Genomic DNA, 20,492 nt, shown 5'->3' on the forward strand with positions numbered 1-20,492 from the left:
CATAAGACAACTGTAACTGCTGCAGCTCTCTGATCAAAGCTTTCCCTTATAGAGCTCTCCTTATCTCTACCACCAACCCCACCTCTACCTCCACCTCCCCATCCTTCCATTTCTGCTCTTTTTCTCTACACAAACTGCTGAGGTTTCACTTTTTTAAACTCCCCATCTCACATGCAATTTACAGTGCTATCTTTTAAACCCATCTATCCATCCATCCATAAGAAGCCCAGACCTCCCTCTCCCCAGCCACCTCCTCCAGCTTGTCCAGGGGAACACCAAGGTGTTCCCAGGCCAGCCAAGAGATATAATCTCTCCAGCGTGTCCTGAGTCTGCCCCGGGGTCTCCTCCCTTGTGGGACATGCCCGGAACACCTCACTCAGGAGGCGCACAGGAGGCATCCTTGTCAGATGCTTGAACCACCTCAACTGGCCCTTTCGATGTGGAGGAGCAGCGGCTCTACTCTGAGCCCCTCCCAGATGGCAAGCCGTCCTATCCCATCTCTAAGGGAGAGTCCAGCTACCCATGGTGCTGATCCTTGTTCCCGCTGCTTCACACTCTGCTGCGAACCGTTCCAGTGCAAGCTCAAGGCCACCACCTGATGAGGCAAACAGAACCACATTGTTAGGTTAATTTTTATAATAGTTGTCATTGTTGTATTTAAATTCAACTGGTGGGGGAGGCTGTTACATCTTGCAGGAGCTCCAGGAACTCACTCTGCAGTTTTTAGATCTTGCCACAGATTCTCGATTGGATTTGGATCTGGACTTTGACTGGGCCATTCTAACACATGGATGTGTTTTGTTTTAAACCATTCCATTGTTGCCCTGGCTTTATGTTTAGGGTCATTGTCCTGCTGGAAGGTGAACCTCCGCCCCAGTCTCAAGTCTTTTGCAGACTCCAAGAGGTTTTCTTCCAAGATTGCCCTGTAATTGGCTCCATCCATCTTCCCTTTTTTTTTCTTCTTCTTCTTTTTTTTCCCGTTCTTTTTGGATGTTTCTCATGATGAGCGGAATGAGGTGCCCTTTGCACTGAGAAAATATAGCATTTCATGATTGTCTTCCTGCTGAACACTCATGCAGATTCTTTTCACTGGATATTTTGCATTACTGAAGAGATATGGTGGACAATTTGAAAATGTACAAAAAGTTTGCATTTATTTAAAGGAAAATGAAGACAGTTAAAATGTTGTGAAAAGCATGTAATGTCAATAAGATTTATTTTTTCTGGTTCAGAGGTCTGTTGCAATTCCAACAAAAAAGAATTTTATGTACATAAAAGCTCAAAGAAGATGCACCTAAAGATTTCCTCATTTTATTTAGCGTCTCTTAAACATTGTAAATGCTCCAACCTTATATTCCTGAACTTCAGTCATGTTCAGTCAAGTCAAGTGAAGAGGTCAAGTGGTTTCCACACTCTTCACAAAAAATGTTTGTTTTTTTTAATCAGGGAATAATAATAATAATAATAACAATATTAAGATAGATAATAAATTAATAATAATTCCACTATAATCATTCTTCCTCTAATATGATATAAGAGAACCTGTATCTCATTTAGATGATGATTGTATAACATAATATTAGATCCAGACTTGATGGCATTTCAATGTTTTGCTATATGAAAATGCAACTGAGAAGGATATTAAAATTCACATTTGTCCTTCCTGACACAGTGGCAAATGTGTTTTTCACAGCCTCTGTTTAGATTGCAGTGTATCAACCAACAGTGTTGCTATTTAACATTAGTTGCTAAATGTTTGTGAAAATGGCAGATACATCGTTTATCCATATTTCTGTATATTTGTTTCAACTGCAGTTGGTAGTGGAAGGCTAGAGTTCTTTTATTTGTTGTAACACTAAAATGTTCCATTAATACAAACTTCAATTTCAGTGCCAAATGCATGCTGTTTCCAGAATTTAAAAAGAACTCTATGAATAATACCACACACTACATAGCAGTTTGTAAATGATGGGCCTGAATGACCCAATCACCGATCAGAGCCTTAATGTGGGCTGGGTTCACTCATAACCAGCTCAGAACTGCAGCCAAGGAAAAACAATTAGAGAAAAGCCTCTCTTCCCCTGTGGGTATATTGCTAGCGGAGAGAGATAGGTTTTGTAATAGATTTTTGTCCGTGTAAAATGAGATGCTGACCTCTAGGTCCAAGACATTCAAAGACATCCCAACAGTGGTACAGCACACTCCCACTGGGGCTAAAGGATATTCATGCAGGACATCATTCTCGCACTTGATGTGAGTCATACCTCCATCCATCTTCCCATCAACTCTGACCAGCTTCCCTGTCCCTGCTGAAGAGAAGCACCCCCAGAGGATGATGCTGCCACCACCATATTTGACAGTGGGGATGGTGTTTTCAGAGTGATGTGCAGTGTTAGTTTTCCACTACACATGCTTGAACAGTGCTCCGTGGGATGTTCAAGGCTTGGGAAAACTTTTTGTAGCCTAAGCCTGCTTTAAATATCTCAATAACTTTATCCCTGACCTGTCTGGTGTGTTCTTTGGACTTCATGTTGTTGTTGCACCCAATATTCTCTTTGACAACCTCTGAGGCCGTCACAGAGCAGCTGTATTTGTACTGAAATTAGATTACACACAGGTGCACTCTATTTAGTCATTAGCACTCATCAGGCAAGGTTTATGAGCAACTGACTGCACTCCGACCAAAGGGGGCTGAATAATTACGCACACCCCACTTTGCAGTTATTTATTTGTAAAAAAAATGTTTGGAATCATGTATGATTTCGTTCCACTTCTCACGTGTACACCACTTTGTGTTGGTCTTTCATGTGGAATTCCAATAAAATTGATTCATGTTTGTGGCTGTAATGTGACAAAATGTGGGAAAGTTCAAGGGGGCCGAACACTTTTGCAAGCCACTGTAAATATATATATATATATATATATATATATACACTGTATAACACCCAGCACGCCCCTGCGGGCGGTTTATCCTTCAAGCTCGGGTCCTCTACCAGAGGCCTGGGAGCTTGAGGGTCCTGCGCAGTATTTTAGCTGTTCCCAGGACTGCGCTCTTCTGGACAGAGATCTCCGATGTTGTTCCCGGGATCTGCTGGAGCCACTCGCCTAGCTTGGGAGTCACCGCACCTAGTGCTCCGATTACCACGGGGACCACCGTTACCTTCACCCTCCACATCCTCTCGAGCTCTTCTCTGAGCCCTTGGTATTTCTCCAGCTTCTCGTGTTCCTTCTTCCTGATATTGCTGTCATTCGGAACCGCTACATCGATCACTACGGTCATCTTCTTCTGTTTGTCTACCACCACTATGTCCGGTTGGTTAGCCACCACCATTTTGTCCGTCTGTATCTGGAAGTCCCACAGGATCTTAGCTCGGTCATTCTCCACCACCCTTGGGGGCATCTCCCATTTTGACCTCGGGACTTCCAGGTTATACTCGGCACAGATGTTCCTGTACACTATGCCGGCCACTTGGTTATGGCGTTCCATGTATGCCTTGCCTGCTAGCATCTTGCACCCTGCTGTTATGTGCTGGATTGTCTCTGGGGCATCTTTACACAGCCTGCACCTGGGGTCTTGCCTGGTGTGATAGACCCCAGCCTCTATGGATCTTGTGCTCAGAGCTTGTTCTTGTGCTGCCATGATTAGTGCCTCTGTGCTGTCTTTCAGTCCAGCTTTGTCCAGCCACTGGTAGGATTTCTGGATATCACCCACCTCCTCTATCTGCCGGTGGTACATACCGTGCAGGGGCCTGTCCTTCCATGATGGTTCTTCGTCTCCCTCCTCTTTCTTGGGTTTCTGCTGCCTGAGGTATTCACTGAGCACTCGGTCAGTTGGGGCCATCTTCCCAATGTATTCTTGGATGTTCGTTGTCTCATCCTGGACTGTGGTGCTGACACTCACCAGTCCCCGGCCCCCTTCCTTCCGCTTAGCGTACAGCCTCAGGGTGCTGGACTTGGGGTGAAACCCTCCATGCATGGTAAGGAGCTTTCTTGTCTTTATGTCAGTGGCTTCTATCTCCTCCTTTGGCCAGCCTATTACCCCAGCAGGGTACCTGATCACGGGCAGGGCGTACGTGTTGATGGCCCAGATCTTGTTCTTACCATTCAGCTGACTCCTCAGGACTTGCCTGACCCTCTGCAGGTACTTGGTGGTTGCAGCTTTTCTAGCGGCCTCTTCATGGTTCCCATTTGCCTGTGGGATCCCCAGGTACTTGTAACTGTCCTCTATGTCTGCAATGTTGCCTTCTGGTAGTTCAATCCCCTCAGTTCTGACTACCTTCCCTCTCTTTGTTCCCTCTCCTCTCTCACTGAGGGGGTTCAGACCTATGCAGAACAGCAGTGGGGACAGAGCATCTCCTTGGTAGATCCCGCACTTGATGGTGACTTGTGCTATGGGCTTGGAGTTGGCCTCTAGTGTTGTACGCCACATCCCCATTGAGTTCCTGATGAAGGCTCTTAGGGTCCCATTGATCTTATACAATTCTAGGCATTCCAGTATCCAGCTGTGGGGCATTGAGTCATAGGCCTTCTTGTAATCAATCCAGGCAGTGCACAGGTTGGTCAGTCTGGTCTTGCAGTCTCGGCTGATTGTTCTGTCTACCAGTAGCTGGTGTTTTGCGCCTCTGGTATTCTTGCCAATTCCTTTCTGTGTCCCGCTCATGTATTTACCCATGTGCCTGTTCATCTTAGCCGATATGATGCCTGACAGGAGCTTCCATGTAGTACTGAGGCAGGTTATTGGTCGGTAGTTGGAGGGGACCGGTCCCTTCTGGGGGTCCTTGAGGATCAGGACTGTCCGGCCTTCGGTTAGCCATGCTGGGTGTCTCTTGTCAACTAGCAGCTGGTTCATTTGTGCTGGCAGGCGCTCGTGGAGTTCAGTCACCTTCTTCAGCCAGTAGGAGTGAACCATGTCGGCACCTGGTGCTGTCCAACTCTTCATATTGGAGACCCTTTGTTGATGTCTGCCACTGTGATGGTTACTGGATCCATATGGTCTTCCAGTATTGTTCCGTCTCCAGCCTTGGTGGTGCTGTTCTCATATTGTTCCCCTGCCACTGAGAGTACACTTTGGCTGGTTCTGTGGAGAACAGCTGGTTTATTCTCCTGCCTTCGATCTCTCTGGTATACCTCTTCAAGCGGCTGGCCTTGTGTAGTGCACTTTTTATACTGTACTCTCGGTACAGTTTTTATTTTTCCTGCTTTTGTCTTGCACTGTCCACAATGACAACGCAGATTTTCCACTTCTGGGACTAATAAAGACAGATTTGCTGCGTGTGTGTGTGTGTGTGTGTGTGTGTGTGTGTGTGTGTGTGTGTGTGTGTGTGTGTGTGTGTGTGTGTGTGTCTGCAACATTTGCATTTGCATTTGTCCATTGTGACATTTCTCCCATCATCCAAAAATGGCTCCATCAGTTTCATGACCACATTCTCTGCCAACCTCTCTCCCTTCTGACTACTGGAGTCCTTTCCCAAGTAAGGAGATGCATTGGAGACATATTTGGTCTCCAAATCCATGGCCATCCAGAACTTGATCCCAAATTTGTCTGGCTTGGTTGCGATATACTGTATGAATGGACAATGAACCTTGGTAGGAAACAGCTGTTCATCTATGGTCATGTGTTCTCCTGGAGTGAAACTGTTAACACAGTTGAAGCGTGTCCAGATGTCAGAGATCGCCGCAAATTTGTCTGTTTTCACCCGTTCTGCCCACGTGTCCTTGTCATCAAATCAAAGGTGTTGCGTAATAGAAATTAATGTATCTCGAGGCATTGTCTCTTTGATTACTGGCACCAGAAATCTCAATGCCACTCATGTCATTGTATTAGCAACTTTTCATTCTGTTTTCACACAATTTTTTATAAATAAAACAGACTTGTGTTTCCATATATTTTGAATGTGTGTCTTTCATATTTGCCGGTCAGTCAATGTGTGGGATACTTTGTATAGATACGGCAGGCATTTCTGAAGGTTGTAAGGTTTGGCCTGCCTTGGATCTAAAATAAAAAAGACAGTAATTCTAGTGTTGAAGCATGTGAGGACCACAGACTTAGGCTACATCCACACTAATGTGTTTTCATTTGAAAACGTATCGTTTTCTATCCGTTTTGGCCTCCCATCCACACTGAGACGGCGTTTTCCCCAAGGAAAAACACAGCGTTTTGAAAACACTCTCGAAAACGCATACATTTCAAAACAGAGCTGTCCTGTCTCAGTGAGACACTCGAAAACGATGACACATGTTGGTCATATGATGCAGTCATGTGGCCACTTAAATCAAGATGGTGGACGGTATCGGACAGCAGTTTTAGAACTGCAACATCATCGTTTTCGGCCATTTTAGTGTTGACGTCCAACTCTTGAAAACAACTGAAAACACTAGTGAGGATGCGGAGCGTTTTCAGACTATCCGGGCTAGTGTGGACGTAGCCTTAGCCAGGGATTTGTTGAAAATCGAAGTGAACACACCTTCGGTGATTCCGTCTGCTCCTGCCGCTTTCCTTGCCCTCACTCTCCTCTGCGCCGCTCTGACGTCGTGCTCTGCGATGATGATTGTTGGTCCCTCTCTGATGAAGTCACCGTCCTCAGTTGTCAGGCAGTAGTTAGCATTAGCCACCTGGCTAACCTCGAAATGGGCGTAGAACTGGTTCAGCTCGTTGGTGAATGCAGAGACAGCGCTGGTCGGCAAAGTATCCCTGGCTTTGTAATCTGTGATTGTGCGTAGTCCGTGCCACATGCTTCGTGTGTCACCCTGGCTGAAGCGAGACTCCACACACTCCTCATACCGCCGTTTGGCATCCCTCACTGCACACTACAGTTCGTATGAGGACGCTTTGTAGGCGCTCATATCGCCAGTGGCGACACCTGCTTTGTAGGTGGCGGTCCTGGCATTCACTGCAGGACGGATCGATCTGTCCACCCAGGGTTTCTGGTATGGGAATGTCACGACTCTTGCAGTGGGGATGATCTCCTCTGCTAGCATGTTTACGAAGCTTACTGCTACATCCGTAAACTCATTGATGTCGACTGCGCATGCTCTGAACATGTCCCAGTCTACATCGTTATGCGTGTCCTGTAGTGTCACTCTGATTGCGCAGTTTCACCTCCCTCGTCATCCCTCCGTATGTGTTGTTTTTACTTCGGGTTGAGGAAAATGGCGTTGTGGTCAGACTTCCCAAAAGCCGGGTGTGAAACAGTCTTGTAGCCCTGCTTGTATGGCGTGTAGCAATGGTCCAATATCCTGTCTCCCCTCGTCGGACACGTGACACGTTGGTGAAAGTTCGGCATGACTTGTCTGAGGTTTGCTTTATTAGTGTTGTTTTGAAATGCACTCAGCACATCATGTAGTTCAGACAGAGCCATATCTGCCTGCTGCCTCAGTCTGTTCTGAACGACAGCGCGTTTAGCCCGGCACTTCTTTGTTGTATGCCTCGGGTGAGCGTCCTGTCCATTGTTGATGGCGTAGTATTTCAATCGGCCAGGATGGGTTGGGTTTAAAAGTGTCCAAGATTACACGTGCAAACCTGTTACCGATGTTATGAAGTGATCTGCTTTCATAAACTATAGAACTAGAAGATTACTGCTTTAAACTGGTAATAGTCCCTATGAAATTAAATTATTTGTTCTTATTATTTCAGGTTTCATATGGGCAATTGAAATCCTTGAAAATGCCTGGATTTTAATATTGTCTCTTTTTAAGGTTTGAAAAGTGCTTGAATTTCAGATGTGGTGCTTAAAACAGCTTGAAACTATATTGCATTCACCATTTATCTTTTTTTCTTATCAGATAGAGAAATAAAATTAGTTACAAAGTCTACGAAGTTGTCAATAAGTAAATATCATACTGTTTATATTATATCTGTGTATTAGGAATAAACTTTAAAAATACAAACAAACATCTGTCTCCTATTTTTGTGTGTCAAGAAGCATTAATTGAGACTTATTAATTTGCCCTTAATGTAAATTATTGTATGGTGTTTGGTGCAGTTTTCTTGTTTTGTGGGGTTGGGGTTTTTTTCAACAGGAGATGAATATCTCTAACAAGTTGATTTGTTCACATTTGCACATCTTAATTTTTAAGTGAGATGTGCATTTTGAGTTTATACACAATATGCATACAAGGCAACCTTTTCCTTTTCCTTCACATCGTCTTCCAGAGGTTATACTACGAAAACATACATTCTTTTGGGAGGGATATTGTGCTGGAAAAGTTTGAAAATGGCCCTTGAAAGTGCTTTAAAAGTTCTTGAATTTGAAAGCAGGCAGATGAGTGATTACAGATCTTCCTTACTGTACTTACACATAACCTTCATTTAAAGTGACATGAGGCTTTCAGATTGACGAGAACATGTTGGCATTAATTAGCTGATTAATTTTAATATGACTTTGTTACGTTACAGTAGCATTATAGTAACAAGTTAAAATATTCCTGAAAAAGTATCATTTTCTTTTGTCATATGATCAAAAAAAAACCTTGATATTTATTACTGAATATTTACGTAAATTTAATAAACAATGACATGAACTAATATGTACTAAAAAAATACAATACTATTCCCTCAAAAGTAAATGTTTGGCTGAAATCTCAGCACAAATCTCACCATAGTCATGATGATGATGATGCACAAGGTTCACAAACAGGATAAAAATAAAATTGTCTCTACTCAGTTTCAGTGTGCAAGCATTAATGGTGTGACACATGACTAGAGTGTACAACGTAAAGGTCCTGAACTCAACTTATTCTTAACCAGTGTGACAAAATATCAAAATGTCGTAATATCTAATAAGTCTATTGTCCAGCATAGACCGGGAAATTGTAAACTTTCAAATTCAATGTAGACTGTTACTAATAGTTTGCAAAAAGAAAGAAAATCTTTGCCTAAAATCGCAGATGGAAATAGTGAGAATATATTAGAAGAAAATTGCAGCACACTTTACATGAACTTGTTCTCAGCCTATCCTACTGTATCATTTGACATTCAGTACACAGCAAACAGACAGTATCCAGTTTAATTGCTGTTTATTCAGGCTACTGTGGGCCATAGACAGAGCTCTCAGTCAATCACAAGCATGTTTCTGTAGATTGTCTGTCATAGGTAACAGAGATTACTGACTGGTATCCATTTCATCCAGTTTATTACATCATATCAGCAAGTGCTATATATATACAAAACAGTTGCTGTGTATGTTGGAACTATTTCTATTGGCCTAAAACATCTCTTTTATTTTCATGTGATGAAGGCCTGGAAAAATATGTATGATAACATAGTGCTTATGACATATGAAATTTAAAAAGGTATATGGCAAACACACAAAATGAGCCACTGAGGTTAAACATTTTAGCTTAAATTATTTTCAGCCAAAAGTACTAAAAAAGTAGAAGTGATAATTGAGACCTAATGATTTCCACATGGCAATTCCTTGTGAAAATCCTTTCCTTTTTGACTTTGAACTCACGCATGATCACATTAATTTTATTTTCATAATTTAAACAAAGCTTAAGAATTATGAATTTCCTTATCAATTTGTTTTTGATGCATTTCCAGACTGAACTGTATCAATTTACTGGTTTAAAATCTTAGTGGAGCAGCTTTCATTGTATTTCTATATTATGTTGACCTCACTGCTGTCATGTTTAAATATCAGCAGAGTGATAACACATCTAATAGCTTTTCTAAACCAGGGGTAAAACAGAGCATAGATCAATGGGTTTAAACAAGAGTTAAAATAAAAGACAAGAACCACAAAAGATGCAGATGAATCATTGACCACATTTTTATCAACCAGAGAGTAGCAGTAAAATGGACAGTAGCATGCCAAAAATACAACTACAAGAACCCCCAGAGTCCTGGCTGCTTTCAGCTCAGATTTGTTTGCTTGATTCAGTGAACACTGAAGTGTGACAGATGTAACATGAGAGCGCATGGCACGAGCCTGAGACACAGCCACCACAAATACTCTCATATACAAGACTATGATAACAGTAACTGGAACTATAAAGGACAAAGCAAGGTCAACAATCCCTGCAATGTCATTAATAATAAGCACACACTCTCCATAGCAGGAATTATACCTGCCTGGTTCAACTAGGATATCTTTCAAATAAAGACTCCAGTAGAAAATAGAAAAAAACCAACACAGACAAACACTGAGTTTGACTTTCGCCAAAGTAATTCTAGTGGGGTAATGCAGAGGGTCACAAATAGCCACATAGCGGTCAACTGATATAAGAACTATGTTCCCTATTGAAGCACAGGTAATGTTGCTGGTCAGGTACCAATAAACAGAACACATTACATCACCAAGTACCCAGCAAGCTGTGTTTCTAAAGATCTCTAATGGCATCAGCAGAAGACCCACAAGAAAGTCTGAGACGGCCAGAGAGAGGAGCAGGATGTTACTGGGTGTATGAAGCTTCCTGCAGGGAAACAGAAAAGAATATAATGGACATTAATATTTTTTTAAATGGCTTAAATTAGATTTTCATTAGTTAAAGTATGTAGTAAGATTCAGTCTAGGTATATAAAACTTAATAGCTGGTTAAAATACACCACTTCAATCATCTCAATCTTAATCATAAAATCAAATGCCATAAATCATAATTTTCTGAAATTTAAGTTTCTAAATTTTAAAGTATAGTTTCAGCAGAGAAATGTATCTCTGCCTGAAGTGGGAGACTGAGATGATGACCAGGAGGTTTAGAGCAGCAGTGATCAGAGAGATGCAGGACAGCACAATGTTCAGGAGCACAGCTTTGGACCAATGAAGTGTCGGCTTCCTGCAGGAACTGTTGAGGAGTTGTGGAAAACAAAGCTCAGCTGCTTTCTGAATCTCCATCATCAGACAGCTGCAGCTCACTGATCAGAATGTTTTCTCACAGACCTGATTTATTACACCACCACCCAGAGACATACACACACGACACACACAAAAATGTCCCTCCTCTTTCTCACTAAACCACAGGTATCAAACTCCAGGGCCGGTGTCCTGCAGGTTTTAGATGTGTCCTTGATCCATCACAGCTGATTTAAATGGCTAAATTACCTCCTCAACATGTCTTGAAGTTCTCCAGAAGCCTGGGGCCTGTTCTTCGTACCGCGCTAAGTGAGTTAGCTGGATGAGATTGTTGACGATTTCGCGTGATCCTGGATCGTTCGGTTCCCCGAAGCCCATCCGGGACTTGCTGTCATAGCAACAGAGCCGTAAGCGTAAACCTGCTGGGGAGCAGGTTTACTTTATGTAAACAGGATTAGATCGCGGCCACGCAGGTATGTCCGCTTCATTTATACGAAAGCAACAGCGATATTCCACCACTGTTTCACCATAAATAAATAACATCAATGTAACTAAAGATAATGCAGCACTTGATCCTTTTATTGATTTCACACAGATACATACAGGTCATTTCCTAAAAAAAGGGAAATGTACTATTAACATTCTATTACATGTATGTGATTATTACAGATGTAATTCATATTTCAGAGTAGTAATTGTAAATTACTTCGTGTAATCAAGATGAGAGACCACGGCTATAAAAGCGAAGGTGGATTTGGGAAGTCTGTCGCAGTCATATCCTGTCCGTTTACGCGAGCAACCCATTGCGGAAGGTGCAAGATTGATAAGGAGAGTTTCCAGAATTCAGCGTATATTGCGGGACAGACAGGATCCGTTAGCTCAGCGCGACAGTGTGCTCATAGAGAGATATCGATTTTCCCGTGAGGGTATTATTCACTTAACCAACTTGTTGACGAGGGGGTGCAGGACCACCACCTGTCTTTTTTTTTGCTCTGCCCTTTTCTTGGTTGCTGTTATGAACAAACAAACAGAGTATTCCAGGGTCTCTTTCCAAGAGACGACAAGCAATATAAGTGATAAATATTACCATTCTGTAGAATATTCTTATATTTCACTTTTACCTGTTCCCATGTTCTAGTGGGTCCTGTTGTGGCTCTCATGTGAAAGGGGATATAATATAACATATTATAATATAATATAATGTAATATAATATTGGATAATATAGTGTAATATAATAAATCTACCCTACCGCCTACTGGTGTTGGCCAGAGGGGCCGATGGCGCAATATGGCAGCCTGGCTTCTGTCAGTCTGCCCCAGGGCAGCTGTGGCTACAACCGTAGCTTGCCTCCACCAGTGTGTGAATGTGAGAGTGACTGAATAGTGGCATTGTAAAGCGCTTTGGGTGCCTTGAAAAGCGCTATATAAATCCACTCCATTATTATTGTTATTATTGAATTACTTACGAGTTTGTTTGTCAGCAACTTTCTGCCAGCCCTCTCTCCTTGCTTTTGCAGCCTTTGCAGTGTTCCCTTGCGTTCTGATTAAACTCTGAAACTCCTGAAATCCCTCACTCAAGAGTTCTTGCTCTGCTGCCGAAAAATACCGAGCGCGCTCCTTCGACATTTTCGCCGACCAATCAAAGGGTTGCCGATCAATGTTTCTACTATCGATGCGTAGCCCCTGTTGGGCCACCCAGTGATCTCACATTACTTCATCCAGCTATACTAATCGTCAACAACAGGTCTGTTCGGGCAACCGGAATAGCGAGCTCAGAGTTAGCGCGATGATTTGGTCTTGGATGTTTCATTTGATCTTGGATGTAGTAACGACGTACGAAGCACAGGGCCCTGGTAATGAACTAATCATTTGATATTGGTGTGTTGAAACAGAGTGATATCTAAAACCTGCAGGACACTGGCCCTTGAGGCCTGGAGTTCGACACCCCTGCGTAACACCATACTTTCACTGTTCACTCGATTAATAATCACTAATTTTACATTGATCTGAAATTCATGATATTGGTTATTATTATATTATGTATTGCAACATGTGCCTGCTGTGAGATTATTATATCATCTTATGCCACGTTATACCCCTAATCAAAGATTGTGAAATTATTATGTAGTTTTAGTTTGCATTATTCTCCTGACTTGGAAGAAGGTGATAACTATTACATTTATTGGACTGCTGATTTATTACATTAGACTGCTGATTTATTGTGAATGAATGAGATTGTTTTATGATGCATGATACTGCTGCATTAGTCAAAGTCAAAGTAACTTAGGCTCACTGAGAGAGAGAAGGAATATGGATGTTTAGGTTTTATGACTAGGTGGGGGCCTCCTGAAGCTATAAGAATGTGAGAAATGGTCAGACACGTCGAGATCTGCTGTTACCCTCTTCGGCACATCTCCCATCTGGATGTATTGCGCAAGAGTGTTTGTATGGAATAATGACAATGGTATGGAATAAAATGATTGTTGACTGAGCATTTATACACCAAGTGTTGTCCTTCATTCAGCCCAAAGATTAAAGAATTGAGAGGATTTAACACTGCTTAAAATGTCATGGTCCAGGCAGGACTGGACTTTTTTCTCTTTTAACTCAAGTTCTGTCATTCTTACCAGGGTGACAGCTGAACTTGACAGTATGGGCCCAATGTCTGAGAACAAACACTGGAGGGAACAAAAACACAGTCAAGTCTTTTTCCTGGGTCAGACTCATCCTGCTAAGCATTATGGACAAGTGTCTCAATCTCCCATATTAGTGAGCTGATGATGGGTGATGGACCAGAAGGATTGGGGCACTGATGATGGGACAGAACATCTTCTTTTACATTGCAGGTCTGTAGGCAAAAGCAAGGTTAAATCTAGTAAAGAACAGGGTATACTGGGCTTGATGAGCATTTAGTTGTTTAGCAAAGGCACTCAAGGATTTTAATTATCCATCCAAATGACAAAAGCTTTCTCAGCTCCTTCCAGCCAATCCCTCTATTTTTCCAGGGCATTATAATTTAGTTCTGTGGGACAGAGACAACGGGAGAAAATGGCACAAGGGAACGTTTTACCTTCTCTTTGCTGAGGAGACAGAAGTTAGCAAACCCAAGAAAGCACTGGCAATGCTTCTGAGTACCGGTAAGGGCCAGTACCTGCCTACACCTTAGCTGGGTCTGCCTTGATCTGCTCTTTCTCTATGATGAAACCAAGAAAAGAGACTGAGTCGCATTTCTCACCTTTGATGTAGATTTTATTTTCTAGGAAGTGCTGCAGCACCTGGTAAACAAGGACTTAGTGTTTCAAGAGAGTCCTTGAGAAAATGAGGTTATCGAGATATAGAAAGACAAAATAGTTTAGGTAATCATGGAGAACATTGTTAACAATAGCCTGAAAAACACCAGGGTGATTGGTTAAGACAAAAGGGCAGTGTTGGGGAGTAACGGAATACATGTACCGCCGTTATGCAATTACAATACAAAACATGAGTAACTGTATTCCGTTACAGTCACCGTTTAAAAAGGTGGTATTTAGAATACAGTTACTTTGTTGAAATAAATGGATTACACGGCGGTACTTTCCTGTTTCATATTGTGGCGGGTCAGGACTGTTTGGGTTTTGTTTGACAGCTACGTTCTGTTGTTCCAGGCGGCAGCGTTGCGGTTGCCATGGTTACGGGGTGACGCTCTCGCTCTGCGTGTTTCCTGGGTGAGAGAGCACCTTTTTCTTGTTGTTGTTGTGCTAAGCTAATAGGCAGAATGCTACATCTCTAAAGAATGTAGCCTCATGGGCAGTGTAGTCCGTGCTGCAGGGAGAACGGACTGCCATACCCGTTATGTGTCTGTGAGCGCGAGGAGGGAGAAAAAGGAGAGTCGAAAAGTACGAGCTGTCATCGAGCAAAAACGGGAGCTGGAAGCATGTAAATATAATAATAACCACTGCAGCCAAGAAGAGTGCCTGACGAGCCCAGTTGTAAGTAAGCTATTAAGACTCAACTGCACGCTGTGTTCGTGTTTTCCTCCGAAACAATAAGTTCCGTTGGAGCAGCCTTTCAACGCCTCTCTCTGTCTCTCGCTAGCAAAGTTGACCCACACAACAAAGTAAAGCTAGTTTTCAGCTATGAGCACAACACGGAACCGTATTAGTCAGAGGTCCCTTTACTACGGTTCGGAGCCGCGGACCTTCAGTAACAGTAATAAATCACAGCACTAGTACATTCATGTAGTTGTAAAATACATGATAATATGTTAAGTAATCCAAAGTATTACGTTACGGAATACGTTACAGAATACATTTTAGGGCATGTATTCTGTAATCTGTAATGGAATACATTTTAAAAGTAACCTTCCCAACACTGCTAAAGGGCACGACAAGATGCTCGAAGAGAGAGATGAGTGGAAAACTGCTTTTAACACCCACCTCAACCACTTTGATTAAGACCAGATGATAAGCTTTTTGTAGATTGAGCTTTAAAAAAAATGTGGCTCCTTGCAGCATTTCCAAAGAGGATGAGAAAAGCTCCTGCAGTTGTTGCATGATTAAATCTCCTGTAGCAATGGGCCAGACACCCTATACTTCCGAAGCACTTCCCATAGAATACCCCGAGGGACCGGGGTGTTCCTTCTTCAAGTCCACAAAATACATGTAGAATGGTTGGGCAAACTCCCATGCACCCTTAAGTATCATGGAGAGGGTAAATAGCTGGTGCACTGTTCCACAGCCTGCAGAAAACGGCATTGTTCCTTCTGAATCCAAGGTTTGACTAACGTACGGGCTCTCCTTTCCAGCACCCTGACATAGATTTTCCTGGGGAGGCTGTGATACACTACAGCAGGCGCATACCTTCTGGTCCCTCTTAAAGATAGATACCACCCCGGTATGTCAGTTCAGAGGTACTGTCTCTGATCTCCACACAGCATTGTAAAGGCATGTCAACCAAGACAGCCCCACAACATCCAGAGCCTTCAGGAACTCAGACACAAAAACATCATCCACCCTGGGGCCTTGCCTCCAAGGAGTTGTTTAACTGCCTCAGTGACTTCACCCACGGTGATTGATGAGTCGTCCCGTTCATCCCCAGACTCTGGTTCCTCTACAGTAGACATGCCAGTGGGATTAACGAGGTCCTTGAAGTGTGTGTGAGTGTATACATACACACACACACACACACACACACACACACGTAGATATACATATTTAGTATACACATTCAGTAATGTGCATACACTCTTATGTTGTACATATATTTATTCATATCAGATATAGCCATTCTTATATTTTGTTTGTTCTTATGGTATTGTATTTTCGCACACCTCTGTTGCTTGTGAAGCTCGCACACAAGAATTTCACTCGCATGTACTGTACCAGTGTACCTGCACATGTGATGTGACAATAAAAGTGATTTGATTTGATGTGTACATGTATATATTGGTTTGTTGTATATGTCTGAAATAAAGATATACTAATAATAATAATTAATAACAATAACTAACTTTTTTTCTAACTTTAGAGATGTTGCGCAAATGGAAGAAAGCAGTCTTACATATTTGTTTAATATGTGCATTGAAGGACATGTCCTGGTCAAAAATGACTCCAAGGTTCCTCACAGTGTTACTGGAGGCCAAGGTAATGCCATCCAGAGTAAGAATCTGCTTAGATACCATATTTCTAAGATTTTCAGGGCCGAGTACAATAACCTCAGTTTGATCTGAATTAAGAAGCAGAAAGTTAGCGGCCATCCAGGTCTTTATGTCTTTAAGACATTCCTGCAGTTTAACTAATTGGTGTGTGTTATCTGGCTTCATGGACAGATAGAGCTGGGTGTCATCTGCATAGCAGTGAAATGTATACTATGTCTTCTAATGATGCTGCCTAAGGGAAGCATGTATAATGTAAAAAGAATTGGTCCTAGCACTGAACCCTGTGGAACTCCATAATTGAGACTCCATCACTATTTTCTCCTCCACACACCTTTTCTGCTTTTACCTCATTTTGTTTTCATCGTTTTTCCTATTTTCTTACTTTTTTTTTTTTTTTGCTTGAATTACTTACACTCTTAGTGTTTCCTAATATGCTGCTCAAATGTGAGACTAATTATTACCACATAATTTGATAAATATCAAAGGCAGATTTTAGATCACCGTGTAGCACTCCTTTTTGGTAAGCTGAGTTCAATTCAGCTTACCTCCTTCTCCTTCCAGGAGAAGGAGGGAGGCACAGATATCGCCGAGATGTGTGGCCTTGGGTCCTCAGTACTATTGTGGGCTGCGGATGGACCAGTTTTCCTAGACTTACACTTTACACTCTCTCTATTTCTCTCTCTGACACTCACACAAACACCCACACACACACACACACACACACACACACACACACACACACACACAGCAAAAACGTTCTTCACTACCTATCTATCTATCTATCTATCTATCTATCTATCTATCTATCTATCTATCTATCTATCTATCTATCTATCTATCTATCTATCTATCTGTCTGTCTGTCTGTCTGTCTGTCTGTCTGTCTGTCTGTCTGTCTGTCTGTCTGTGTGGTCTCTGGACTCTTGATGAATATGGGCCTAATTTCTGTTTTCGCTGTAATTCTGTGTTTGTGTCCCAGGAACATCCTCTCTACGTACACCTAAGCCTTTGGGTGTTCATAGCTCTTCAGCAGTTGGCCTCTGTGCATGACTGATGTCTCAGTGCAATTTTTACTCTTTTTCATTAAAATAGATTTAAGTTTTTATTTGTTAATCCAAATAATCCATAATAAAGTTGAAGTTGTGGGCTTTATAAATCAAAACAATGACTTAAAGAACACAAGTGCATTGCACAGAGCCTAAGGGAACTGCAGAGCAACATTATAACTCTCTGAGGAGCTGTGCTGTGACAATCTGATCCTTCTCTATTATAAAAATATTACAGAAATATCTAATGACTGGAAGTGATGACAGAAAACTTTCCCAGCTAAGAAACTTCTCAACTGAGATTGCATCACATGTTGATTTGTGAGACTGCATCATGTGTTTATCCTGAAGCTTGTTTTTTTCACACCTCTGATTGCAGCGACACCTCAGAGGCGAGATAGCATTATCTGATACTCACCCATGCGGGTGTGAAGCATGTCTTGAGGGTTTCATTGCACGGCCATTAGGAGCAGCTAATGGGCTATGAAACATTCTTCATGGAGCCACAGGTTAAGTCTTATGGGAACTTGTGAGTGTTTGTGTTTCAGGTCTGCTAATGGCCATAGAACACAGGCAAGTGTCACAGGTACTGAAGTAAAAGTTAACACTCATCTATTAGTTTTTATTTAGCTGGGCTCATTAAGACTGCACAAACAAGTCCACACAGAATTCACTTTAACTCCTCTTTTGTCTCAAGTTTTTTGTTTTTCTTCTAAAAGTTTGTACCAAAGACCCAACACAGTCAGTGTGTCTTAGACTAGAGTTTCCCCCATATGTGACCTGTTATTACTCTTTATTCAGCAACTGCTTGTATTTTTCATGCATTCTTGTGACTTCATAAATATTTTTCTGTGGCCCTGCAAAGAAACTGAATAACAGACTCCAGTGTCAATCTGTCGAGGCAAGCAGCACTTGTCTAGTGAAGTCTAAAAATAGACATCAATTAAAAAGTAACAAAGGGCAACCAATCTCTGTCCTTTCATCACAAACAGTGTTCATATCAGACCATATGGCCTGTTTGAGTCCACCCTTTAAAATACTGCCATCTTGTGTCTGGAAGCGGGGTTAAGTCTGCTTTACTAATATTCTATCAGAATCTCCGTGAGGCCTGTGCTTTCAGGGTATGTCTGTGTCCCATTAGCCAAGATTTGAGCTAGTTAAGCCAGGCTGTTTCTGGTTGTTTGTGCATGTACAATATGAATAAACCTCCGGTCTTGCACAGGAAACTGACAAGCTGCTACTGGCTGATAGCAAGTAAACAAGCTTCTGTGATTCATTGTGGTAATAGATCAGTTTCCTCTTACTGACCAACATGTGTGATATTAAGTGAGGCTGTTAGAGTATAGTGTGAACACATTTTTATATGAACTTCTTTGCAATGTTAGCAAGGACACAGTTGATGATGAAGAGATGTTCCATGTCCAGTTTGATACAACAGACAAGTTTAATTAAAGCTAAACAGGTGTCAGGGTTTCTGGGTCGTTGACCCAGTATTTTCAGTTCACATTCACTGTTTATCTACTGCCTGTTCCACTTCCTGTTTTATTGTGTTAGCCTTGGTCTGTGTGCATTATGTTCAGTCCTCTTCCCATTTATCATTAGTTCATTATGTTCAGCTGTTCACTTACCTGTCTCCAATCGTTGTCATTGTTAGTCATGTATATAAGCCCTCTCTTCCCTTCAGCCCTTGTCGTGTCATGGATGTTGTTCCTGTCGCGTGTTAAGTTCAGTCAGCCAGTTAGTCTACCAGTCCATTAAGTTCAGCCAGCCATCCTGTCATCTTTTGTCTCCGTTTCCAATAAACCTCATTCTGCACCAAGAGTCCTGCGTGTGGGTCAGCTGATCCTCGCCTCTGCACACGACCCCTGACAACAGGTTCAGACTCCACCAGCACTTTAATTTCTCTGAGAGATTTGTTGGTTCACCAAATGTACGGATTAACCACCTTTAAAATTTTAGTCCTCCTGTATTCGCAATTAACCATGTCAAACAATGTTCAAGCCTTTTAGTCATATATTTTGATTTTTTTTTTCTTACAATCAACATTTAGGCCTGTGTTTCTGAGCTTGAAGGATATTATTTAGAGTTATGTGTTCTTGAGCCACTTAACACTGATGGCAAACATTTTTTTTTTTTGCATAAAAGCAGCTTTTTATTCATTGAAGTGCAATTTGCCAATAATACACATGCAGTGAGGTTTGTGCATACTGTTTTATTGTTTCATTTTTCTTTGCCATGTCTCTGCTTGCCTTTCTGTAAACGACCACACACCACTGGCAGAATACTAGCCAAAATAAAATCATAATTATAGGGGAGGGTATAAGAAAAGCCAAGGCACTGAAGTGAAAGAGAAACACGATGCAATAAAAACTGGTGGAAATGATTCATAACATTTTTAATACCAAATGCTTACACCGTATTCTTTTTGCAAATATTGCCATGTAAAAAACTAAATTCAATCTCACTGTATACAGGAAGTACATGTTAATACACATTGACTTACATTATATTACCCCCAAGATTCATTGCTGCACCATAAACCTGCCATTTTATTCAAAACTCCAGGATCAATCTGTTATTTTACACAATAGTGGAGAAACTAGGTTTGGCCCTTAAAATGTGACGCCCTACTATTCTGACCAACACGGATTTCAACACAGTTTAACAAAGAAAATATAGATGTTGACAACTATTAAAAACTGGGGGGAAGCACTAGAATGGCTTCTGCATAATTCAAGTTTTCAGTTAACCTTATCTGGTGATATGTCTTAATAGTAGGTGCATGCAAAGTGCTAATTCGGCAGAATAATTAGTATCATATCTGACCGTGATTTCTCATGGTCAGAAATGACAGACAGAATTCTTGGGAACAGATCTCTGGAAGTAAAGGAAGTGTACTACTTGCAAAGGGATAAATAATAATTGCAAGCACACTTTGCAGGCCAGAGTTCCAAGATTTAGCAAACAGGATGGGTACAAAAGTATTAGGAGGACGTATTAGGATGATACAAAAGCAGTCTAA

At 41.8% G+C, this 20,492-nt stretch overlaps 1 protein-coding gene across 1 annotated transcript; it reads right to left on the reverse strand.

Moving 5' to 3' along the window:
* Positions 1-9,599: 9,599 nt before the first annotated feature.
* On the reverse strand, positions 9,600-19,228 carry LOC113007277 (trace amine-associated receptor 13c-like). Its single transcript, XM_026143671.1, has 2 exons — positions 19,099-19,228; positions 9,600-10,413 (listed from the first exon to the last, which is right to left on the reverse strand). The coding sequence occupies exons 1-2, from the start codon at positions 19,116-19,118 to the stop codon at positions 9,600-9,602; spliced, it is 834 nt and encodes a 277-aa protein (XP_025999456.1). The 5' UTR covers positions 19,119-19,228.
* Positions 19,229-20,492: the final 1,264 nt, after the last annotated feature.

Source organism: Astatotilapia calliptera, chromosome 16 (assembly GCF_900246225.1).
Source record: "Astatotilapia calliptera chromosome 16, fAstCal1.2, whole genome shotgun sequence".
Classification (NCBI taxonomy): Eukaryota; Metazoa; Chordata; class Actinopteri; order Cichliformes; family Cichlidae; genus Astatotilapia; species Astatotilapia calliptera.

What these genes read in the sequence shown, in the direction of transcription:
- LOC113007277 (XM_026143671.1), bottom strand. Translation starts at nt 19,118, where the DNA reads ATGACAACGATTGGAGACAG. An exon ending in ATGACAACGATTGGAGACAG is followed by an intron (nt 10,414 to 19,098) that starts GTAAGTGAACAG and finishes GTTTCCCTGCAG; the next exon opens with GAAGCTTCATACACCCAGTA.